Below are 20056 nucleotides of genomic sequence, written 5' to 3' on the forward strand. Positions count from 1 at the left end.
GATGCCAGTCTCCTATTCGCCCACCATGTGCCCGCTCAAGCTAGCTGTCTCATTCTACTCACCTGCGTGCATATTAAAAGTCAGCTACGCTGAGTGAGTTATAGTTAATCATACACTATACAATACACATAAACTTATATTCTTTCATTCATACTTTCATACTTTCTTTTGTATTAACTTACTTTCATATCTTACGTTATAAAGAGCATTACGCCCTACATTCCTCGAGTATTATTAGGGCTCGGTACCCTCCTTCCTCGAGTATTATTAGGGCTCGGTACCCTCTTTCCTCGAGTATTATTAGGGCTCGGTACTCTCTTTCATCGAATATTAGTAGGGTTCGGTTCCCTAGTTCTCGAATATTAGTAGGGTTCGATTCCCTCTTCGTTACCATACAACCATACATCATACCTCGAGTATTATTAGGGCTCGGTACCCTCTTTCCTCGAATATTAGTAGGGTTCGGTTCCCTAGTTCTCGAATATTAGTAGGGTTCGATTCCCTCTTCGTTACCATACAACCATACATCATACCTCGAGTATTATTAGGGCTCGGTACCCTCCTTCCTCGAATATTAGTAGGGTTCGGTTCCCTAGTTCTCGAATATTAGTAGGGTTCGATTCCCTCTTCGTTACCATACAACCATACATCATACCTCGAGTATTATTAGGGCTCGGTACCCTCCTTCCTCGAGTATTATTAGGGCTCGGTACCCTCCTTCCTCGAGTATTATTAGGGCTCGGTACCCTCTTTCCTCGAATATTAGTAGGGTTCGGTTCCCTAGTTCTCGAATATTAGTAGGGTTCGATTCCATATTCGTTACCATACAACCATACATCATACCTCGAGTATTATTAGGGCTCGGTACCCTCCTTCCTCGAATATTAGTAGGGTTCGGTTCCCTAGTTCTCGAATATTAGTAGGGTTCGATTCCCTCTTCGTTACCATACAACCATACATCATACCTCGAGTATTATTAGGGCTCGGTACCCTTTTCGTAACCATAAAACCATACAACCATCATTTCCTTCTTTTATTAACTTTATCACGTTCATACACATAAGCATACATATCATACTTACCTTATACATAGCGTTACAACCTGACAGTACATGCAATATCCGAAGATCGTTCACGTACCATCAAGCAATCATTCATACATATCACATCATTCACATAAGGCATACACTTATCTCTTAGGATAAGCGCATTAACAAACATATCGAGTATGCACACAGCCCCGAAAACATAACACATAAATGGGGCTAGAACTCACCTGAACTCTGCTTCTTCCTCCGATAGTTGTAAATCCATTATTTAACTGAGCTCGGCTGACTGTATAAGTTACACGTATCAATACTCGTCTGATTTAATCTGGTGGCCTAATATTAGCTTACTTTTACTTATCGTTTTTAATTTATTTTCTAATCGAACTTGACTTTAGGCGAAGTTAAACCTTAGGCGAACTTAGCTTTAGGCGAAGTTAAACCTTAGGCGAACTTAGCTTTAGGCGAAGTTAAACCTTAGACGAACTTAGCTTTGCAGGCGAAGTTGTCATCAGGCGAACTTAGCTTTGCAGGCGAAGTTCATCAGGCGAACTTAGCTTTGCAGGCGAAGTTCATCAGGCGAACTTAGCTTGCAGGCGAAGTTGTCCAGCTGCAGGTACTGTTCGTCCTTAAATCCCTTAATCATCTTCGTTTCTTAACCAAATAACTCGATTTAGGTATCCACGGAATCGTCTGACCAGCGCCTACAAACCCCAATCATCAAATCGACCTAACATCGATGTTTAAAGGGTGCGATTTAGGCATATAGGTTACGGGTTCTTTTATCAATCGATTAACCCATCAAATCATATCCATTTTCAATAAGTTTAGCTTTGTTGGATTCGTTTTTACCATACAAACACAGATCTATCATTTCTATACTAATCCAAACCTAAATGAACAAGTTCTCGATATAAACGTACCGTAAATGAGTCGAACTACGAACACGAGCTGGTCTTGTTGCTTTGGTTCGTCACGACGATCTAGCACCAACGAGCTCGGGTCCTCGCCTTTGGATCTTGGTTCGGGTTGTGTGTGGTTTGGAGTGTGTAGAGATTAGGATGGATAAATGGATGGAATGGAAAGGATTGGGGGTTAAGGGGGTATTTATACTCCCTTAAGCCCATGGACCGAAGGCCCATATTTCCTTTTGGTCCATATCTAATCCCATCTAATTATCCTACTAAGTCTTCGTATTTTGCTATTATTATTATCGTTCCACTAACTCGTTTATTTCACCCGACAAAATAATATAATAAATATTACTTTAGAAATTTCGGGATGTTACGAACAAACATAAATATATATATTAATTATATATATAGATATATATTTATAAAATCTACAAATACTTCAAATATTATTAGTATCAAACAAGCATGCACGCCGCATCTCCTAACTCATTTAATTGTTTCTCGAAGAACGGGCCTCCACATACAACTATGTCTTCGATGGCTTCTCGAAGCCCCTTATCAAAACAGGATACCGCATCATCCATCATATGGGGGTGGCATGTTCGTAACCCAAAAAGCAACTTAGCAACCCCCATGCAAGACCTAAGCAGGAGGAGTTCGCTCTGGGGATCCCTAAGGCAAGGTAAGAGTTTCATAAGATCAACCGCACGAGATGCTCTCCGCCTCGCCAACTCCTTAATAAAGTAGGGATCTCGACTAACAGCCCCTCCAAGGAGCTTTACCCCTCTCTCTGGTCTACCAATCCCACTAGGGAAGAGCCCATCTTTGACTTTCACCCCATTACACGCTGGCAAAAAAACTTCGGTTTTCTTAATATTAAGTTGCAGCCCCAATGATGGCCCTTCCGAGCTGATAATGTCTAGAGCTTTAGCGACTTCGTTGGCACCACCAATAATAGTCCCATCATCCAAGTACCAAGCATGAAATGGGAGGTTACAGTCATTTTGTACCCGAAGAACAAGAGGGTGTAATGCTAAGGCAAAGAGGAGGGGCCCAAGGGGGTCTCCCTGCTGAACCCCAGTAGTAGCCCCTATACACTCATCACCAACGTACAACCTAGCCGACTGGGCATAAAGGAACAGGACCCATAGATAGATAGACCCTATACAGTCATCACCATCACCAACGTACAATAAGCATTTCAAAGAAAACGTTGGTCAAGAAACCAACAAACATAAATATATATATTAATTATATATATAGATATATATATTTATAAAATCTACAAATACTTCAAATATTATTAGTATCAAACAAGCATGCACGCCGCATCTCCTAACTCATTTAATTGCCAATAATATTTACTCCGTTAACAAGTTAATCCAATAACACTAAAATAGTTAACACAAAGTCTTGTAAGCTGAACACTTTTACCAAGCATCACAAGCTATCAACCAATCTAAAGAACTTGAAAGAATATGAATTATGAAGTTACAAAGAAAACTATGTATGTATATATTATAACAAACACATAACTTGGAACATAATATCAAAAGATTCACCAATCACCAATACATATATTTTAAATAGATGATGAAAAACATCATTCAAACCATACATGCATAAAGACTAAAACCCTTCACATAACTGAACAACTGCTGCTTGTGTTTTCCTCACTAAACAAATGGGCAGCATTGTACTGACCACCACCATTAGCGGTAGCATAGTAGTTGTAAGGATGCCCGTTGTAAGCGTAAGGGTCAGGATTGTAATTATAGTAGTATCCAGTGGCAGGCGGTATAACCGGAGATCTATTGTACATCATTTGAGGTTGCTGATGCTGCATGGCCCCACCATTCATGTTCATAAACATGGCTGCCTGTGACGACGGGTTGTACCCACCCGTCGCCACTGGTGGCCCACAGTTAGGAAGGTGGAACCCCGTTCCACCATATCCTAACGTTGCATTCTTTTGAGGAATTTGTAATCCACCAAGATTACCAAAACCACCACCCATTCCCAAACCGCGGCCACCACCGCCGCCATCAAGTTTGTTCAAAATGGAGCTTATGTCATTTACCATTTTACCCTCTCCGAGATTCATATTTACACCACCACCACCATTATTATTATTATTATTCATTTTCACCCCACCCTTCTTGTTTAAATTTCCATTTCCGCCATTATTATTATTATTATTATTATTATTATTATTATTATTATTATTATTATTAAAATTTCTAGCATTACTAGCATCATGTTGTTGTTGTTTCAATAATACCACTTCATGTTCTTCATCATCATCAAGAAACTCATCATCATCTTTATAAATTAAAGGTTGAAGCTTTTGCTGGTTTTTCAAGGATTCAAGGCCTTTGAGAAAATCTTGTTTCTGGGTTTTGTTTTTCTTGTCATCTTTCATACAAAACCCCTTTTTATTTTGATGATTTTGAGTTTGACTTTGGTTGTGAGTGGAATTTGACTTGTTTGACCAAAGCTCAGCATGTTTACCAGCTTTAACCAGTTTCTTGATCAAAGTAGTAGAATCTACACTTCCTGAAACTGTCACTTTTTTCTGTTCTGTATCATCTATGTTCACTTGATATACACCTGAAATTTATTTAAACTAAATAAATAAATAAATAGAGATGTATCTATTTATCTATATGATGTTTGAAAATGACACTTTAATTTCTTTGGTCTAACATGACAACACAATACTTATGGAGTTATGGGTGTGAATTTCCTACACGGCACGAATCTAACATTAAATTAACGTGTTTGGGTTTGGTCTAAACAGGGCCGGGCAACTTAAGTCGACATGCAAACATGTTTAGCTAAACGGGTCGTCTTCGTCTCAATCCAATGAGTCACATGTTGTTCCGTTTAACCCGTTTATTTTATTATTAATTTTTGTAAAATGTTTAATATAATAAGTTAAAGTATTTGGGAACTTTTTATACCAAAGTTTACAAGTTAATAAAAAGTTGGCATGGTTTATATATAAATGTTTAAAAAACAAAAATAATATGTAAATGTAAAATCTAAAAGTATTAATAAACAGAGGCGGACTTATTAGGAAACCAAGGGGGCGGTCGCTCATCTTAAATTTCTTTTTTAGTGTTATTTTTATGTGAATATCCCGATCGCCCCCTTAAAATTAGTGTTAAGTCCCGATTTTGCCCACCAATAAAATAATTTCTGGGTCTGCCACCGGTAACCAAACGGCTTGTGTGCATGTCAAACTAAAAAAAAATGTGTTCGTTTTTAGGCTTGTGCGTGTGACACACAAATAATTGTATTATTCATAATTTTGTATGATTCATCATGTGTATTGCACATGTTTTTAAACTACCATAACACAAAATACCATTACTTACTTTCTCACAACTTTCAAACTGAAAACTTAAATAAAAAGTATATAAAGTTTTTACACTAAAAGGTTCTTACTTTTATACCAAACATCTAGTTACAACTTAGGCTGAGGGGTGTGGAGCGCTAGAGGGGGCGCGTGAGCCCATCCGCTCGCGCCCCGGGGCGCGAGCACCACACCACCGAGGCGCGAGAGGGGCGCGAGCACGGAAAAAGAGGCGGGCGCAAGGGTGATCGCGGCTGGAAATGGGCGTAAAGTGGGCATTGGGAAGCGTGCATGACCGTTGGGGCTTTATAAATTGAGCCGTTGGCTCTTAAAGTTTATTAAAAAAAAAAATTTTAATAAACTAGTTATATATATATATAGAGAGAGAGAGAGAGATAGAGTTATATATATATACTTTTGGTAGAGGAAGAAGATGTGATTTCAGAGGAAAAAAGAGGTAGAGCAAGTGATGGAGACTGTCTAGAAGAAGAAGAATGGTGATGATGGAAGTCCATTGAAGGAAGACTGGAGACAGACAGAAGAGATATTTGTTCAAAGGTAGAGACAGGAAGTGAGTGAGATATATAGCAGGATGTGATTTTGGACTATGTGTTATGTTAAGACTTTGTTTGTATAATGTGTGTTTTTTTAGATATTAATGTGTTTTTTTAATTAATGTGTGTTTTTTTAAATAATTTATGAGTTTTTTTAATAATACGTTTTTTTAATACATTTATAAAAAAATAAAAAAAAAACCGCTCGCGCCCCCTCTCGCGCCCCTCCACACCATATCCCGGGGCGCGAGCACCACAACCAACACCCATCTTATCAAGTTTCTCTCTCTGCCACACGTCACAATATTATTGGCTGGAGCCCCCACTCGCGCCCCCTCTCGCGCCCCCCCAGACCCCTCAGCCTTATATATACGCCAATTTTTTCTTTCTAAAACTAAAAACATTCATGTCAGCTTTGACAAAAATGTTATCTCACTGACTTCATAAGTCAAAGATGGGAAATTATATGAGAGTCATGAGTACCTTCAATTTTCTGAAGAAGTTTCTTCACTTTGTGTTTGCAACCATCACAGTGTAAATTAACTCTCAGAATACAAGTCTGAATGGACATAAAAAAGAAGCATAAATATATTTAACACAAATGAAGTCATTACACAAACCATATAAATAAAAAATAAGGTTCACCTGGATCTTGAGGAGCTTAAAGTCTTGATCTCTAGACATGTCTTGGGTGGTATTTGGATACAGTGATAGTGGTTGTTGAGAGTGAGATAGTTTCAGTAATTCTGATCCTTTCTTTCCCATCTCACTTTGCTTGTTTCCTAAAAAGTGAGAGACATATGTAGCTGACTAGCTCTATTTAAATAGATAAAAAAAAAGCTCCAAAATACTAGGGTAGATGTACTCCCTCCGTCTCATTTTAAATGTCATGGGAACCAAAACACACAAATTAAAAAATATTTAATCATTTTACTGTAAAATAATAATAATATCCTTTAAGTTATTATGGCTAAAAACCATTTTACATATAATATATGTAATACTAAGGGTACAATCGAAAATTGAATTTATAGTATAAAAATAACATTTAAATTGAGACAACTAAAAATAAATAAATAGACATTTAAAATGGGACGGACGGAGGAGAGAGTAATATTTATTTATTTAAGTACATTCAGCATCATTATATTGCCTTTAAAATATTTTTTTTTAAATAAAAAAAGATGCATATGTTTTGATAACATACATTTAATTCTTGTATACATGTGTTGTAACTTATAAGTAACCAATCAATTTATTTTCCTTCTCTAGTCATTGTCTGCCAACATATTTAGCAACCTTCTTCATTGACTTCACTATGTGTGCTCACCATAAAGTAAGACGTTGCTTTTTAGGTTTTTGACATTTTGAGTTTTTAACATAGCACTATAAGAAAGTTTTTTTTTTACCTTTTGACTTTTTTTCAACATAAAAAAATTTAGAACTCACATAAATATTGTACATTAAATTTATGAAAAGTTAGAACAACATTTAAGAAAACTATATATTTATTTAGAAATACATGTTATGATCTTTGGTTAGAGGTAGAATGTATAAACAATTATCCAAATTTAGTATATTTGATGTTAAAAAATGTATATACAATTTGATATAACATACATGTAACTTTCAAAAGATCCTAAAAATAGTTTGCATTATTTAATCGGAGTTATCGATTATATAATGCTAGACCGCTTGATAGAGACACGTATTTATATTAGATGAGAAGTTGCATGTTCAAACTTGAGCAAGAGAATGTTTTAAAATTTTGATGTAAAGTATGAAAAACGTAACATTTATCGTTAAAAAGTATATTAAGGACCTAAAGAACATTGCCTACCAACTGGTTTAGAGAAAAACCCAATAACATTATCACTATATAGTATGATATAGATCATAAGAGTTGGTCTTTTCTTTAGAGAAAAACCCAATAAAATGTGTGATAATATATATTAAATTGCAAGAGGTAAAAATTTAAAGGTTGTGGAGTCAGTGAGTCAGGGTAGGATGTGATGAAACATGTTCAACAAAACACAATAAAAAGTAAAAACCAACAAACACACACTTCTTTCTCTTTGCAGCCTTATGTTACTTATCACGTGCTCCCCCTCCCTATGATCTATAGTCCTATATTTGCCTGTACCCTCAAGATTCCAATATACGTTTTCTCATACAGCATTGATACTCTGTTTTTTGAATTTTTCAAGATCGGTAGTTCTGTTATCTTACCGATACTGGTATTTTGGGTTAATTTGCTTTAGAGTATAGTTCTAGTACATATTTTGGCATTTTTGGAGTCGATACTTTTAAGATCGGTACCAAGCTCATTCCTAATACATACGCATGCGAAAAATAAGAAATGTGGCTACCCTTGAGGCTCTTGACAAAAACAAAATGTGGGGAGGGTTTGGTGACATGTAAGTTGTGCGGTGATTATGAGGAAACTGAATTATCATCTCCTTGTTACTTTATAGCGTTGATTAGGCAATTTGTTAGCAACGGGTGTAAAATTCCACCCATCTATGTCTTTTCGAGACTTAAAATTTCATGAAACTAGCTACCTTGGTCAAAGCAAGAAGAAAGCGTTACACGGGATCATTCTCACGACGTGTTGATGCATTTTGGAAAATAAGGAATGCAGTTATTTTCTCTAATAAATCGGCCAGTTTCTCAAAAACTGCGGAAGACATAAAATTCTTTGATACCTATGGATTAAAAACCGTTCATCTAGGAGAGGCCTTGTATGGAATCATTGTGTTAATGAAATTTGCCGTTTCAAAGAAAAAAAAAAAGAGAAAAGAAATATATATACCGTTCAATAAATCAACAACTTGACAATATGAGCTCGCTAGCTTCATACAAGTTGACACCCCGCCTACCTTAAGATACTCATTTATGTATTTTGTGACACAATTTTACCTTCTAGAGTTCCGATTATGCAAAACCTTATATGATACAACATTTGGTGAGACCCGAGATTGGAAAGGAGGAAAAGGATGTCCAAAATTTATCCTTTTTTGGTACAAAAACCACTTGCGTCATTCTTCGTATAAACGATTAGGATTTGTGTTATTTTTCACTTGATTTATGTATGAGGCCATGAGGGCCAGGTAATATGATAGAAAACCAAATCAATAAAACATATTAATTACAAAATAATATACATTACCGGACAGATGCTATCAGACGTTACCCCGGCGTGCACGAACACTACCGAACAAACGCGGCCTCTAGGATGTTCGTCTGTTAAGCTTACCGAACGAAAAAAAATTTTGTTCATGCCCGGCTCATTTATTAAACGGACGAACATAAACAAAATTTTTGCCGAACGAACACCCAAACGTCTGGTCCGTTTACGGCCTACTTCAAGGTTATATACTCAATTAAGATTTACACACATTAGAACTTCATACGTGTTATAAATGTATCTACTTTAGAAATTAACAAATACTTTCGCATATATAAATATTTACTTTTAATTAAATATTATAAATGCATATTAGAAAATATAACCAATAATCTCTAGCTTAAGCTGTTAAGGTAAGAGAATTAAAGACTTTAATAAGAAGTGGGGATGTTTTGAATTCAAGTCTCACGTATAAAAAAAATTAAGGATTTCTCCAATAGTGGGTTTTCCCATAATGGTGACTCTAGCACATGGAGAATGAAAATAAGCAGACCAGTGATGTTTCAGTTATCCAAAGTAATAGTTAAAAAAAATAGAAAATGAATAATATAAGGGAAAATTAATATAATAGACAAGTTTGACTAATAATTTACCAAAATAAACATGTTTATTTAGCCTACATCTCTCCAATCATTGGTTTTTTAACCAATAAACAACTAACACGTCACCGAAGACGGCTAAGCCTTAGCCTCCACTTTTTTGGCACAAAATTTTATAAAAAGTAAACGGATCCCACTTTTAACAAATAAAAATTCGACACATGTCAAAGGCGGCTAAACTTAGCTTACATCTATGGTTATTTAGCCGGCATCTTTGACTTTTAGCCAGCTTCGGGATACGTGTCTATTTAGTTAGCCGGCTCCAAATATTCCTTCTTAGCCGGCTCCAACTCGGCTTGTAGGCTAAGGCTTCACTTAGCCGCCTTCAATTTTTTCATTTAGCCGTCTAATTTTAGCCGCAAAATTGAATATTTTACCAACTCTATTAAATATTTAGACGGCTTCACTTAGCCGTCTTCTTAGCCGGTGTAAATTTAGCCTCCAAAATTAAATATTTTACCTACTCACTTAATTATTTAGCCGGTTTCGTTTAGCCGTCAATTTTTTTTCTCATAGCCGGCATGTTTTAGCCATCAGCAATAAATACTTTACCTACCCAAATTTAATTAATTTACATATCGAGTGGTTCGTAAAGTATTTATTGCTGATGGCTAAAGCATGCCAGCTATGAGAAAAAAAATTGGCGGCTAAGCGAAGCCGGCTAAATAATTAAGTGAGTAGGTAAAATATTTAATTTTGGGGGCTAAATTTACACCGGCTAAGAAGACGGCTAAGTGAAGCCGGCTAAATATTTAATAGAGTTGGTAAGGTTGGTAAAATATTCAATTTTGGCGGCTAAATTTACACCGGCTAAAAAGACGGCTAAGTGAAGCCGGCTAAATATTTAATAATGTTGGTAAAATATTAATTTTGGCGGCTAAAATTAGACGGCTAAATGAAAAAAATTGAAGGCGGCTAAGTGAAGCCTTAGCCTACAAGCCGGGTTGGAGCCGGCTAAGAAGGAATATTTGGAGCCGGCTAACTAAATAGACACGTATCCCGAAGTGAGCTAAAAGTCAAAGATGTCGGCTAAATAACCATCGATGTAGGCTAAGTTTAGCCGCCTTTAACACGTGTCGAATTTTTATTTGTTAAAGGTGGGACCCGTTTACTTTTTATAAAATTCTGTGCCCATAAAGTGGAGTCTAAGGCTTAGCTGGCTTCGATGACGTGTCAGTTGTTTATTGGTTAAAAAACCAATGATTTGAAAGATGTAGACTAAATAGACATGTCTATTTTGATAAATTATTAGTCAGACTTGTCTATTTTAGTAATTTCCCATAATATAAGTGCCCACATGCAAACAAAAGAAGAAAAGCCAAAAGGCAGTATGCAAAGAGGAGACTGGAGAATAGGGAGTAGATTATGACTTGCTCTACTTTTCTACTGCATATGACTCTACATTTACCTTTCAACAAGTCCAAAGCAACTAATTAAAAAATTAATTTGAACTTGTTAGGTTAAAGACACATTAAACTGCACTTCTGGTGTAATAACATATGATGATAGTTAAGACAACTTCAAACACTGTTAAAAAAAGAAAGAAAGAATATGACTGCTTTAGAAAATCCACAAACGCTTGATATTCATAAATCGTGACACTAACTACTACACCATATTCCAAAATTTCTTTTAAAAAATACTAATTATTTTTTTAATAATACCAACAAGAGTTCAAGACCTATTAAAAAAAGGTTATTGGATTATAATCCTTCAAACTTTCACTCGTTGACCGGGACACTCTTAACTTACAAAATGTTTTCCAACATTCCAAACTTTCACCTTATACTCTTCAACTAATTTCAATCCAACGGAACACTAACTTCGCAAGTTTTATTGATGGTGTGGCATTATTTTTAATTATAAAAGAAATGTGGGCTCTCACAATCACTTCCTCTTTCATCTTCACCGGTAGTGGATCTTGAACAAATGCATATGGGTGGGCCAAAAGATCTTGACATTAACTTAAATGGACCGGACTCAATACATATATAACTCTATTTTATTTTTTTTGAAAAATTGCACCATCTCCGTCACCAGATAATCACTTACAGGAAAAAAATAAAAATAAAATAAAACTACTTTTTTACACATGATTGTACACAGAACATAATTGACTGTACCACCACATATGCATTCATATGTTGTTTTCCCGTTTGCTTCATCGTATACCACCAAAAAAACGATGATGTCGATCCTAACATTGCGGTTTGTGTTAACGAAAGTGGGTACAATGAAAGAGGCATCTTGAAGTGTCAATAGTTTAATAATTGAATGACAAGACGAAACATATTTTCATTCATGTGGTTGTCACACTCAAGTGATGTTTAGGCTTCCCCACCACATTCCGTGGACTAGGTTGGTTTTACAAAGAATCCATCTACCTAGAGATGCATAAGTTGGGTTTTTCAAATACCAGATTTCAGTTATGAAACCGGGTTCGGTTATGATCAGGTATTGGCCGCACCCGGGCCGGGTTCGAGTGTGGGTATTGTCTTTAAAATCTGTACCCTATGCACCGGGTTCAAGTAAGGTATATAACCGGGTATTTGATTACCCTATTTTCGGGTATAAAAAAAACATTGTTTTCGGGTTTGTTTGGGGGTATTTTTTAGGTATAGATTGGGGTTGCACTCTTTTGGGTTATTTTTCAAGTATTTTTCGGGTCTAAATCGTGTATTTGTTAAACCTGGTTTCAGGTATTTTGGAAAACCTGATTCCGGTTCTTTTTTATTTGACAAGAGATATGCAATCAAAATAAAGATAATGGCTTACCTGAGTGTTAGTTACTAAGCATTAGAAATGTAACTTTATAGAGCTACCCTAATAATATCCAATTAAGGAACTTATCAATTTCAAAATCTTATCATCTACAAACTATTACAATTTTTTCATTCAAAAGCCTTCAGGAATAAGTGTTCACGGTTCACCTATTGATGGTTCAAATATTCAATCATCTGGCTGGCTGGCTGAATCAAAATATTAATTAAGGTATATAGCCCATTTGCTGATCTTATCTCCCAGGCCTTGTAGACCGTTCTATCAAAAGCCCAAGCCCACTTCCATTAGAAACTTTGTAGTTAATAGACTTATGATTCATTGATTTGGTACAATCTAAAAATTTTCTTTAAAATAATGATGATAAAATGAAAAGAAAAGAGAGTAAAATATAAAAATTGGAAAAAAAATTGAAATTTACAAATTGTCCTTGGGAAAACATAGTCATTTATAAGAATTTTTTATTACAGAAAATCTAACTTTCATTAGTGGAAATGACAGGATTGCAGGAATATAACATAACTCTTCAAATAAATGATTATATTATTGAAGTTAAAGAATACATGTTACAATAATTATTTCAACTACAACAATTTCTTTTTCACAGGGCATATATCGTATGCCATAGAATTTACTTAAAAAATTTAGTCATTCAAAAAAAAAAGTTACAATAAACATAAGGATTTTTTTACTAGCTACAGTAAATTTAGTTAGCCAATTGTTAAAATATTAACTCTTAAAAAATCAGCAATCTAAACTCTACAAACAAATTAAAAAGGTGACACAACCTAATCTAGACAAGTACGAGAAAAAATTCTTTCTCAGATGACGAGGAATCTCATCGACACCATGAGATAAACTATAGACAGATTCAAAACACCTTAATTAATCTTATTAGACAGCTATCTAGAAATAACACACCTCATGAAGTCCTGTAAAATTCAAACTATAGTTTGACAAAATAATAAGAATTTGAATACGTCATAATTTGGTTTAGAGGAACCTTCTTCTATGAAAGTGTCTAAATCAAACAATTATAGGGAAAAAAGTAGTTTAATGTTTTAAAAAGACTAAGCAACAAATGTTCTAGATGAGCCGAGGTTTGAGAAATAGAAAGTTATTACAATGTGTTTTTATAATTTATTATATTATTTGTTACAAAAACTCGTTAGATGCACTTTAGATGGCTAAAGTATTTCTTATCTTTTCAATCCATTAATTTCAATTTAATCTTTCTTTCTTTTAAAGCAAATTTATAGAACAAGAACTTAACCATCAACCATCGTCCTCAAAATTATTATAAACTTCCAAAATTTTATAACATTAATTCATGTGTTGAAGCAAATATAACGAAGATTATCTTAGATTTAAATATCTTTTCAAACACATAAAGTAGTTTATATATAGCAGTTTAATTTCCAAATAAATTCATCAAAATATACATTTAACTCATCAAATGTACAAAACTAAACATAGACATTTGATTCTTCACCTGTAAACATTGATGACTAACTAAAACCGATAAGAATTTAACGCCAGTAATCTTTAAACACAAGTACATAATACGCCGGTTACATTGATCACTAGAAACGTGTCACATGTATATATTTGGGAGTACGTATGACGCTAACGGCCTCTGATTAATTGAATTTATTTTTATTTTTGTTGGGACAATTAATATTTGAGATGTGCAAAACATTGTCCTAGACCCATTTGAACAAATCCACAATTTCATAAAAGCGATCTACTACAAAGTATCTACGGCCTTCTATGTTTGTTTTTAACTAAGTCTCATAATACCGACATGATTGGGTGCGGGACGTTCTTTGGGACATCTTAAGGCGAGCTGGGATATCAGCTAAAAAGGAAGCCCCCGTAAACTTCCTTACAGACCCCACGGAAGGGAGATCCACTCTACGACCGGCAGATTTGCTCGTCTTTGGTTGGGCCGGGGGAAAACACGCTTGTGTTGACCTCACAAGGGGTATCTCCCTTAGCTGGTTTGAGGGATAATGGGTTTGTAGCTGGGCAAGCAATAAAAAGGGCTGAAACGAAGAAGGTGGAGAAACATGCTAAAGCCTGCGAAGAGAACCAACATGTTTTTGTCCCTCTGGCTTTTGATACATTTGGCTCCTTGGCACCGGAAGCTATCCGTTTTCTAACCAGGGTCCAACAGGTTGTGCATAGCAATGTGTCGACTCCAAAGGGGCAGGGGTATGTCTTTAGCAGGTTAGGGTTTGCAATTCAGAAAGGGGTGGCGGCGCAGCTTGTTGCCCGCCTACCTGCTATATTGATGTAATATCTATGTTTCATCAGTAGAAATAAATAAAATTCACATTTTATTTGACTAAGTCTCCCACGCAGAAAATGGGAAATCTAGGACATTTTCTTTAGAACGACAAGATAATTTTATTAAACGATAATGTGTCGACATAACAAATTGGTACATCAACAAAATTACAATTTAAGTACTAGAGTACAATTTAGCACTAGACCAGTAACGTTGTAACGATGTCAGATTAAACCAAATATTTAGTATGTAAAATAATTCTAAAATGTATGATAAAAATATGTTAGACTAGTTAGAATCTAAAAATTATTAAAATTCTATATATGCTCGAAACATAGTTGATTATTTGTATTTTGAAGGGGCTCATGAGAGAGAATAAGATTAGATCCCCGTTGATATGTACTAATCAACGGGACAATATTTCATACTTTTTTTTATCAAATTAAATCCTGTTTTTACCATAAAAAACCAAACACTTGTCATTTTCCTCCTTTTTTTTGTTTTCAATATAATATGGTAGTACGTAAGAGTATTTTCGATAACAATAAAAGAAACGTAAAACAAAAGGATATTACAATTATGACATATTACAACACATAATGAATTACTAGGACGTTGTACGTAATTGCTAAATATAAGTTATAACCCACTATATATGACATCCAAATATTTTTTTTATCAAGATTCGTTTATGATCCATTGTTACACGTACAATAGATATAGATATAACCATAAAAAAAGTATTACTCCCTCCGTCCCGGTCAAAGTGTCATAGTTTGAAAAACACAAAGTTTAAGGTAAATTAAATTTCTTTCCTTACCAAATGACAATAATGTTCTTGAAAATTAGGTCTATCAATATTACTCCATCCGTCCCATTAAAAATATGATATTTTGAATTTTCAAAGTCTTTATTTATAAACTTTGACCTTAATTATATACTTTTTGTGTTATATAAAACTTGATAAAAATTATACCGATAAAAACATTTTTTAAAACATACTCAAATCATATAACTTTCATCAAGTGTAATCTAATGCAAACAAAATTATTTAAGGTCAAAGTTTATAAATAAAGACTTTGAAAATTCAAAATATGACACTTTTAATGGGACGGATGGAGTATTTATTAATATTAGTTGTGTGTGTTTTATGGTAAACTTGGAAATTTGCTAATAAACTTTGAAAGTGGACATATGTAATGGAAAAAGTAAATGTGGACACTTTTAATAGGACGGGGAAAACATGACTTTTACAATCCAACATGATCAATTAAGACTCGTTATGTCACATTACGACCAAATTAGAACGATCGCTAAGGCATGTGATGACATTTACGACTCAACCAGAAAGAACCATTATGACAAGAAAATAAACACCTTCTAAAATCTACAAAACACAAATAAAACCCTAATATCAAACGCGTAACGAGTACTGAAATACCATATTAAAGATACGTGCGGGTATGTTGGACTTCCCGAACAATAAACCTTACATATTCCAAATGATTGTACCGACTACCGAGCATTGAAATACTCGTAACCGTACCCGTGTCCGTACTTGTAAGTACCGAATACCAAATTCTTAAAATCTTTGTATCGATACTGGTACCGAATATACGAGCGCGAATACTTGAAACCAAATCGGGCAGTCCTTATATTAATTTAACTTACAATTAGCTTTTTTTTGCCATTAGCTCGTTAAAGCTCGATAGATTCGTAATTAAATAAAATGATCTAATTACAATACAATAGAGAGGTGGTAAGCGAGCAACAAGCTGCGCCGCCATCCCTTTAGAATGATAAACCTGATCCTACTGAAAACAAAGCTATATGTCTTTGGCATCGATAAGTTACTTTACAAGACACAATTATTTAACTAATTTAATTCAAATAAAAAATATATATAACTTTCACTTAAAACCAGTTAATTAATAAGAAACACAATTATTTAAGGTGTGCCTTCTACATCTTTGCTTCGAGAAAATAATCACCAAGTAGGACCCACAAATAACGCGTCAACTCGTGTACAGTGTACACGGTAGCCTCCCTATACACCAACTTCAAACTTCAATATTAATACAACCCTAATTTGCATGGCTAATATAACATACGTGCATCCAACTTATAACCAAATATTCAAACTTGTTTCTTATTAAACCACCCCTTACCACCCACCGGAGCTTCATTCTCTAGCAAACTCGGCCGTAATAACCGATTTTTCGCAACAATGGCGTTTAATAATAATGATGGGTCAGGAAAGATGGTGGACGAGAACATGATTGTTTTGAGAGAAAGGATTCGTAAGATGAAGGGGAATGAGGGTGATCACGGGTTGCCTGAAAACTGGATGAAGTGGGAGAAGACATATTGCTTATAGTGGTGGTTATTATTCGAATATTTATGAAGTTGTTGCCGTTTTACAACGCTTTTTGATGGACCGCAGGCCGAGTGTGGCGTTGGGACTGGTTGTGGTTTTTGCGGTTGGTGGTTCGACGATGGGGGTCGTGGTTTTGCAGTGTTCGATGAGCTTGATTCAGGGAAATTAAGTGTACGTAGTTTGTTGTGTTACATATATAATTACTTTAAATCATATAGAATACTGAAAAACTGTCACGTGTTATATGTGTATAATGTATGTATTATTAATCAACTACATAAGGAATTCAACAAGATAATATCAAAACCCTAGTAATGAATCCATATATATATATATATATGGTAGGGTTAATGTAAAAAACAATAATTTTGTAAGAAGCATAAGAAGAGATCTAGACCTTTGGATCTTGGATCTGGTGGTTAAGATTAGTAGTTTCTAAAAACCGTATAGTTTCCTATTTACATGGTATAATTTCCTATTTAGATGGTTTTGCTTTATTTTAAAACATTCTCATGCTTCTCACAAAACAATTGTTTTTTTGTTTATATATATGCTAGTTTTTATCCCCCGTATTACGGGGGTTGTTTTATATTGTTTGTTCTAATATTTATTTATTTTTTGAATTTATATTTTTTATTATATGAAAGTTAATAATATACTTATGGTTTGATGATAAATTGTTTCACAAATAAATGAGATGTTATAACCCGGTTTAAAAACTATATGATTTTGATAAGACCAAGACCCGTTTATTTTTTTTACTATAAAATTGTTTTTTTTTAAATTATAAAAAATATTTATAACAGTTAATAATATATTTATGGTTTGATGAGACCCAAAACCCATTTATTTTTTTACTATAAAATTGGTTTTCTAATTTAAATAATATATATATCTTTTTTAAAATAAATAAGATATTAATTTTAGTATATCCTATTTTATAGGTTTTTTACATTAATAATTTGGTGAGAAAGATTTTAATTTAATGAGATGTTATAACTCGTTTAAGGAATATCTGAGTTTGGTAAGACACATACCTATGAATTCGGATCAAATGCATGAGAAGCTTCCATTTAAAAATCAAACAAATCTGATGACTCAAAAAAAAGGGAAGCGAGACCACATCGCGACACTTAAGATTTTTATGTTTTTATTTATATATATTATAGATATATTGTCTAACTCAACCAAATACTCTTGATTCTAGTATAACTTAACATTAATAACACATTTTAACAATAATTCACTATTTGGATATAACCCATATATACAATTTCCATTTTAGACTATATATTGGGGTTTGGTCAATTAAAACATCACGTGGGCATCACGTAATTACCATGTAGACAATGAGTTTTAACTAACCAACCAAATTAACAAGTGTAAGAGAAAGGGGATAAGTTAACCCAGATATTAAAAAAATAATAATTTGATTGACTTAAATGGGACGGGCCGCAAAAAAACAGCCCGGCCTCTTAAACGTTAGCAGTTTGGCGGGAAGGAAGCATTTACATTGACGCCTATAGGGGTGTTGTGGTTTTTAACATGAAAGTTGGGAGATGTGACAAGTGGAACACTTGGTCTTAAAACCATACTCAAGTTGTTTAAAAATGATTATGAAATTAGAAAATGATTCAAGTTTATTAATATTTCTATAAGATTAACTCGGAGTGATACTAAATTACATCCATATTTCAAAAGAAGAGTTGGGATACTTCGAAAGTCATACCGGATCTAATCTTACTATCATGAATATTGAATAGTATGACAGTTTTGGAAAGTCTAGTTCATCATATTTAAGTATTATTCCTAAATTTGACTCATCATCTATCACATGCAAATATAAACTTATAATGGTATTACGTTTTATACCATTATTGTAACATTTGGGGTCCTAATACCACAAATATGGTCTGATTTGGTCATAAGGAGCTCATGAAAATGCTCTTGGTTGCTCCAACGATGACTTCTCAAAGAGTTACATGTTTGGATATTACTTATAACCGAGCACACTTAAGTGTTGAGTTCTCCTCTCGTTCATGATCATAATGCGGTTATAATAAAATAGTGTTAGCGATATATGAAGCGAGAAATATAATTGATCCAATATCTCTCATATGGACAGAATAAACAAAAATAATGTGTGATTTGTCTAAGGTGTACAAACACCACCATATTACTCATGTCCTTAATAAGGTTTTCCCGGTCATCATAACAAATTAAAGATATCATTTGTAACATTTAGTTTGTCTGTTTGCCCACAAGGAGCTCACATATTTATATTCGGTTGCTCTTGTGGAGATTTCTCTAGTGGTTACCCATCTTGGTTCCACTCGTACCCAAGCATACTTAACTGTAGATTCATCCACTACTATTAAGGCCAAAACTTGTTCGTGACATTTGAGGTTTGGTATTTCTTATGACACGGTAGGTCATCTCTTTTGTGGGCATGTAGTACATAATGATGTGTAATTTGCCTAAAGTATTAACTGTATTATTTATCTTTATTTAAACAGACTCTCTGATAATATAATATTGTAAAAGTATTTGAAAATCTAGAAAATAAACTTCATTTTAAACAAAGTTTATGTTATTTTCCAAGTGACACCGGTATTACAACATTTATAAATTATAATAGATTCCATGCTTCTATAATAGATTCCAAACCTTTAACACATACTTTTTTATGTGTTAGTGTGAACACTTTATTTATTAATAATGTATGTGTAAACGAGAATAAAGTAACAAATGTGGCAAGCTTATGAACGAGTACTCCGGATGGGAAATGCCGGGTTGTTCTTACGAACGAGGATCTTGGTCATTCGGCAAAAGAGTTTGCGCTTTACCTTTATGGCTATTTCCTTGCCACCTCCATGGATTTTAATAAGGTAAATTTATGTCTTAAACATTTGTGGCAAGCTTATGACTTGGCCGAGGTTTCAAAGAATACGAC

The 20056-nt window shown here is 34.3% G+C and overlaps 1 protein-coding gene across 1 annotated transcript; it reads right to left on the reverse strand.

Annotated features, from left to right (window-relative positions):
• Positions 1 to 3387: 3387 nt before the first annotated feature.
• Positions 3388 to 6672, reverse strand: LOC143559578 (uncharacterized). Its single transcript, XM_077048108.1, has 3 exons — positions 6518 to 6672; positions 6356 to 6431; positions 3388 to 4570 (listed from the first exon to the last, which is right to left on the reverse strand). The coding sequence occupies exons 1-3, from the start codon at positions 6635 to 6637 to the stop codon at positions 3600 to 3602; spliced, it is 1167 nt and encodes a 388-aa protein (XP_076904223.1). The 5' UTR covers positions 6638 to 6672; the 3' UTR covers positions 3388 to 3599.
• Between the last annotated feature and the right edge of the window lie 13384 nt (positions 6673 to 20056).

Source organism: Bidens hawaiensis, unplaced genomic scaffold, assembly GCF_021521415.1.
Source record: "Bidens hawaiensis isolate Kalapana, Puna unplaced genomic scaffold, B.hawaiensis_p1.1 tig00019940_1, whole genome shotgun sequence".
NCBI classification, from domain to species: domain Eukaryota; kingdom Viridiplantae; phylum Streptophyta; class Magnoliopsida; order Asterales; family Asteraceae; genus Bidens; species Bidens hawaiensis.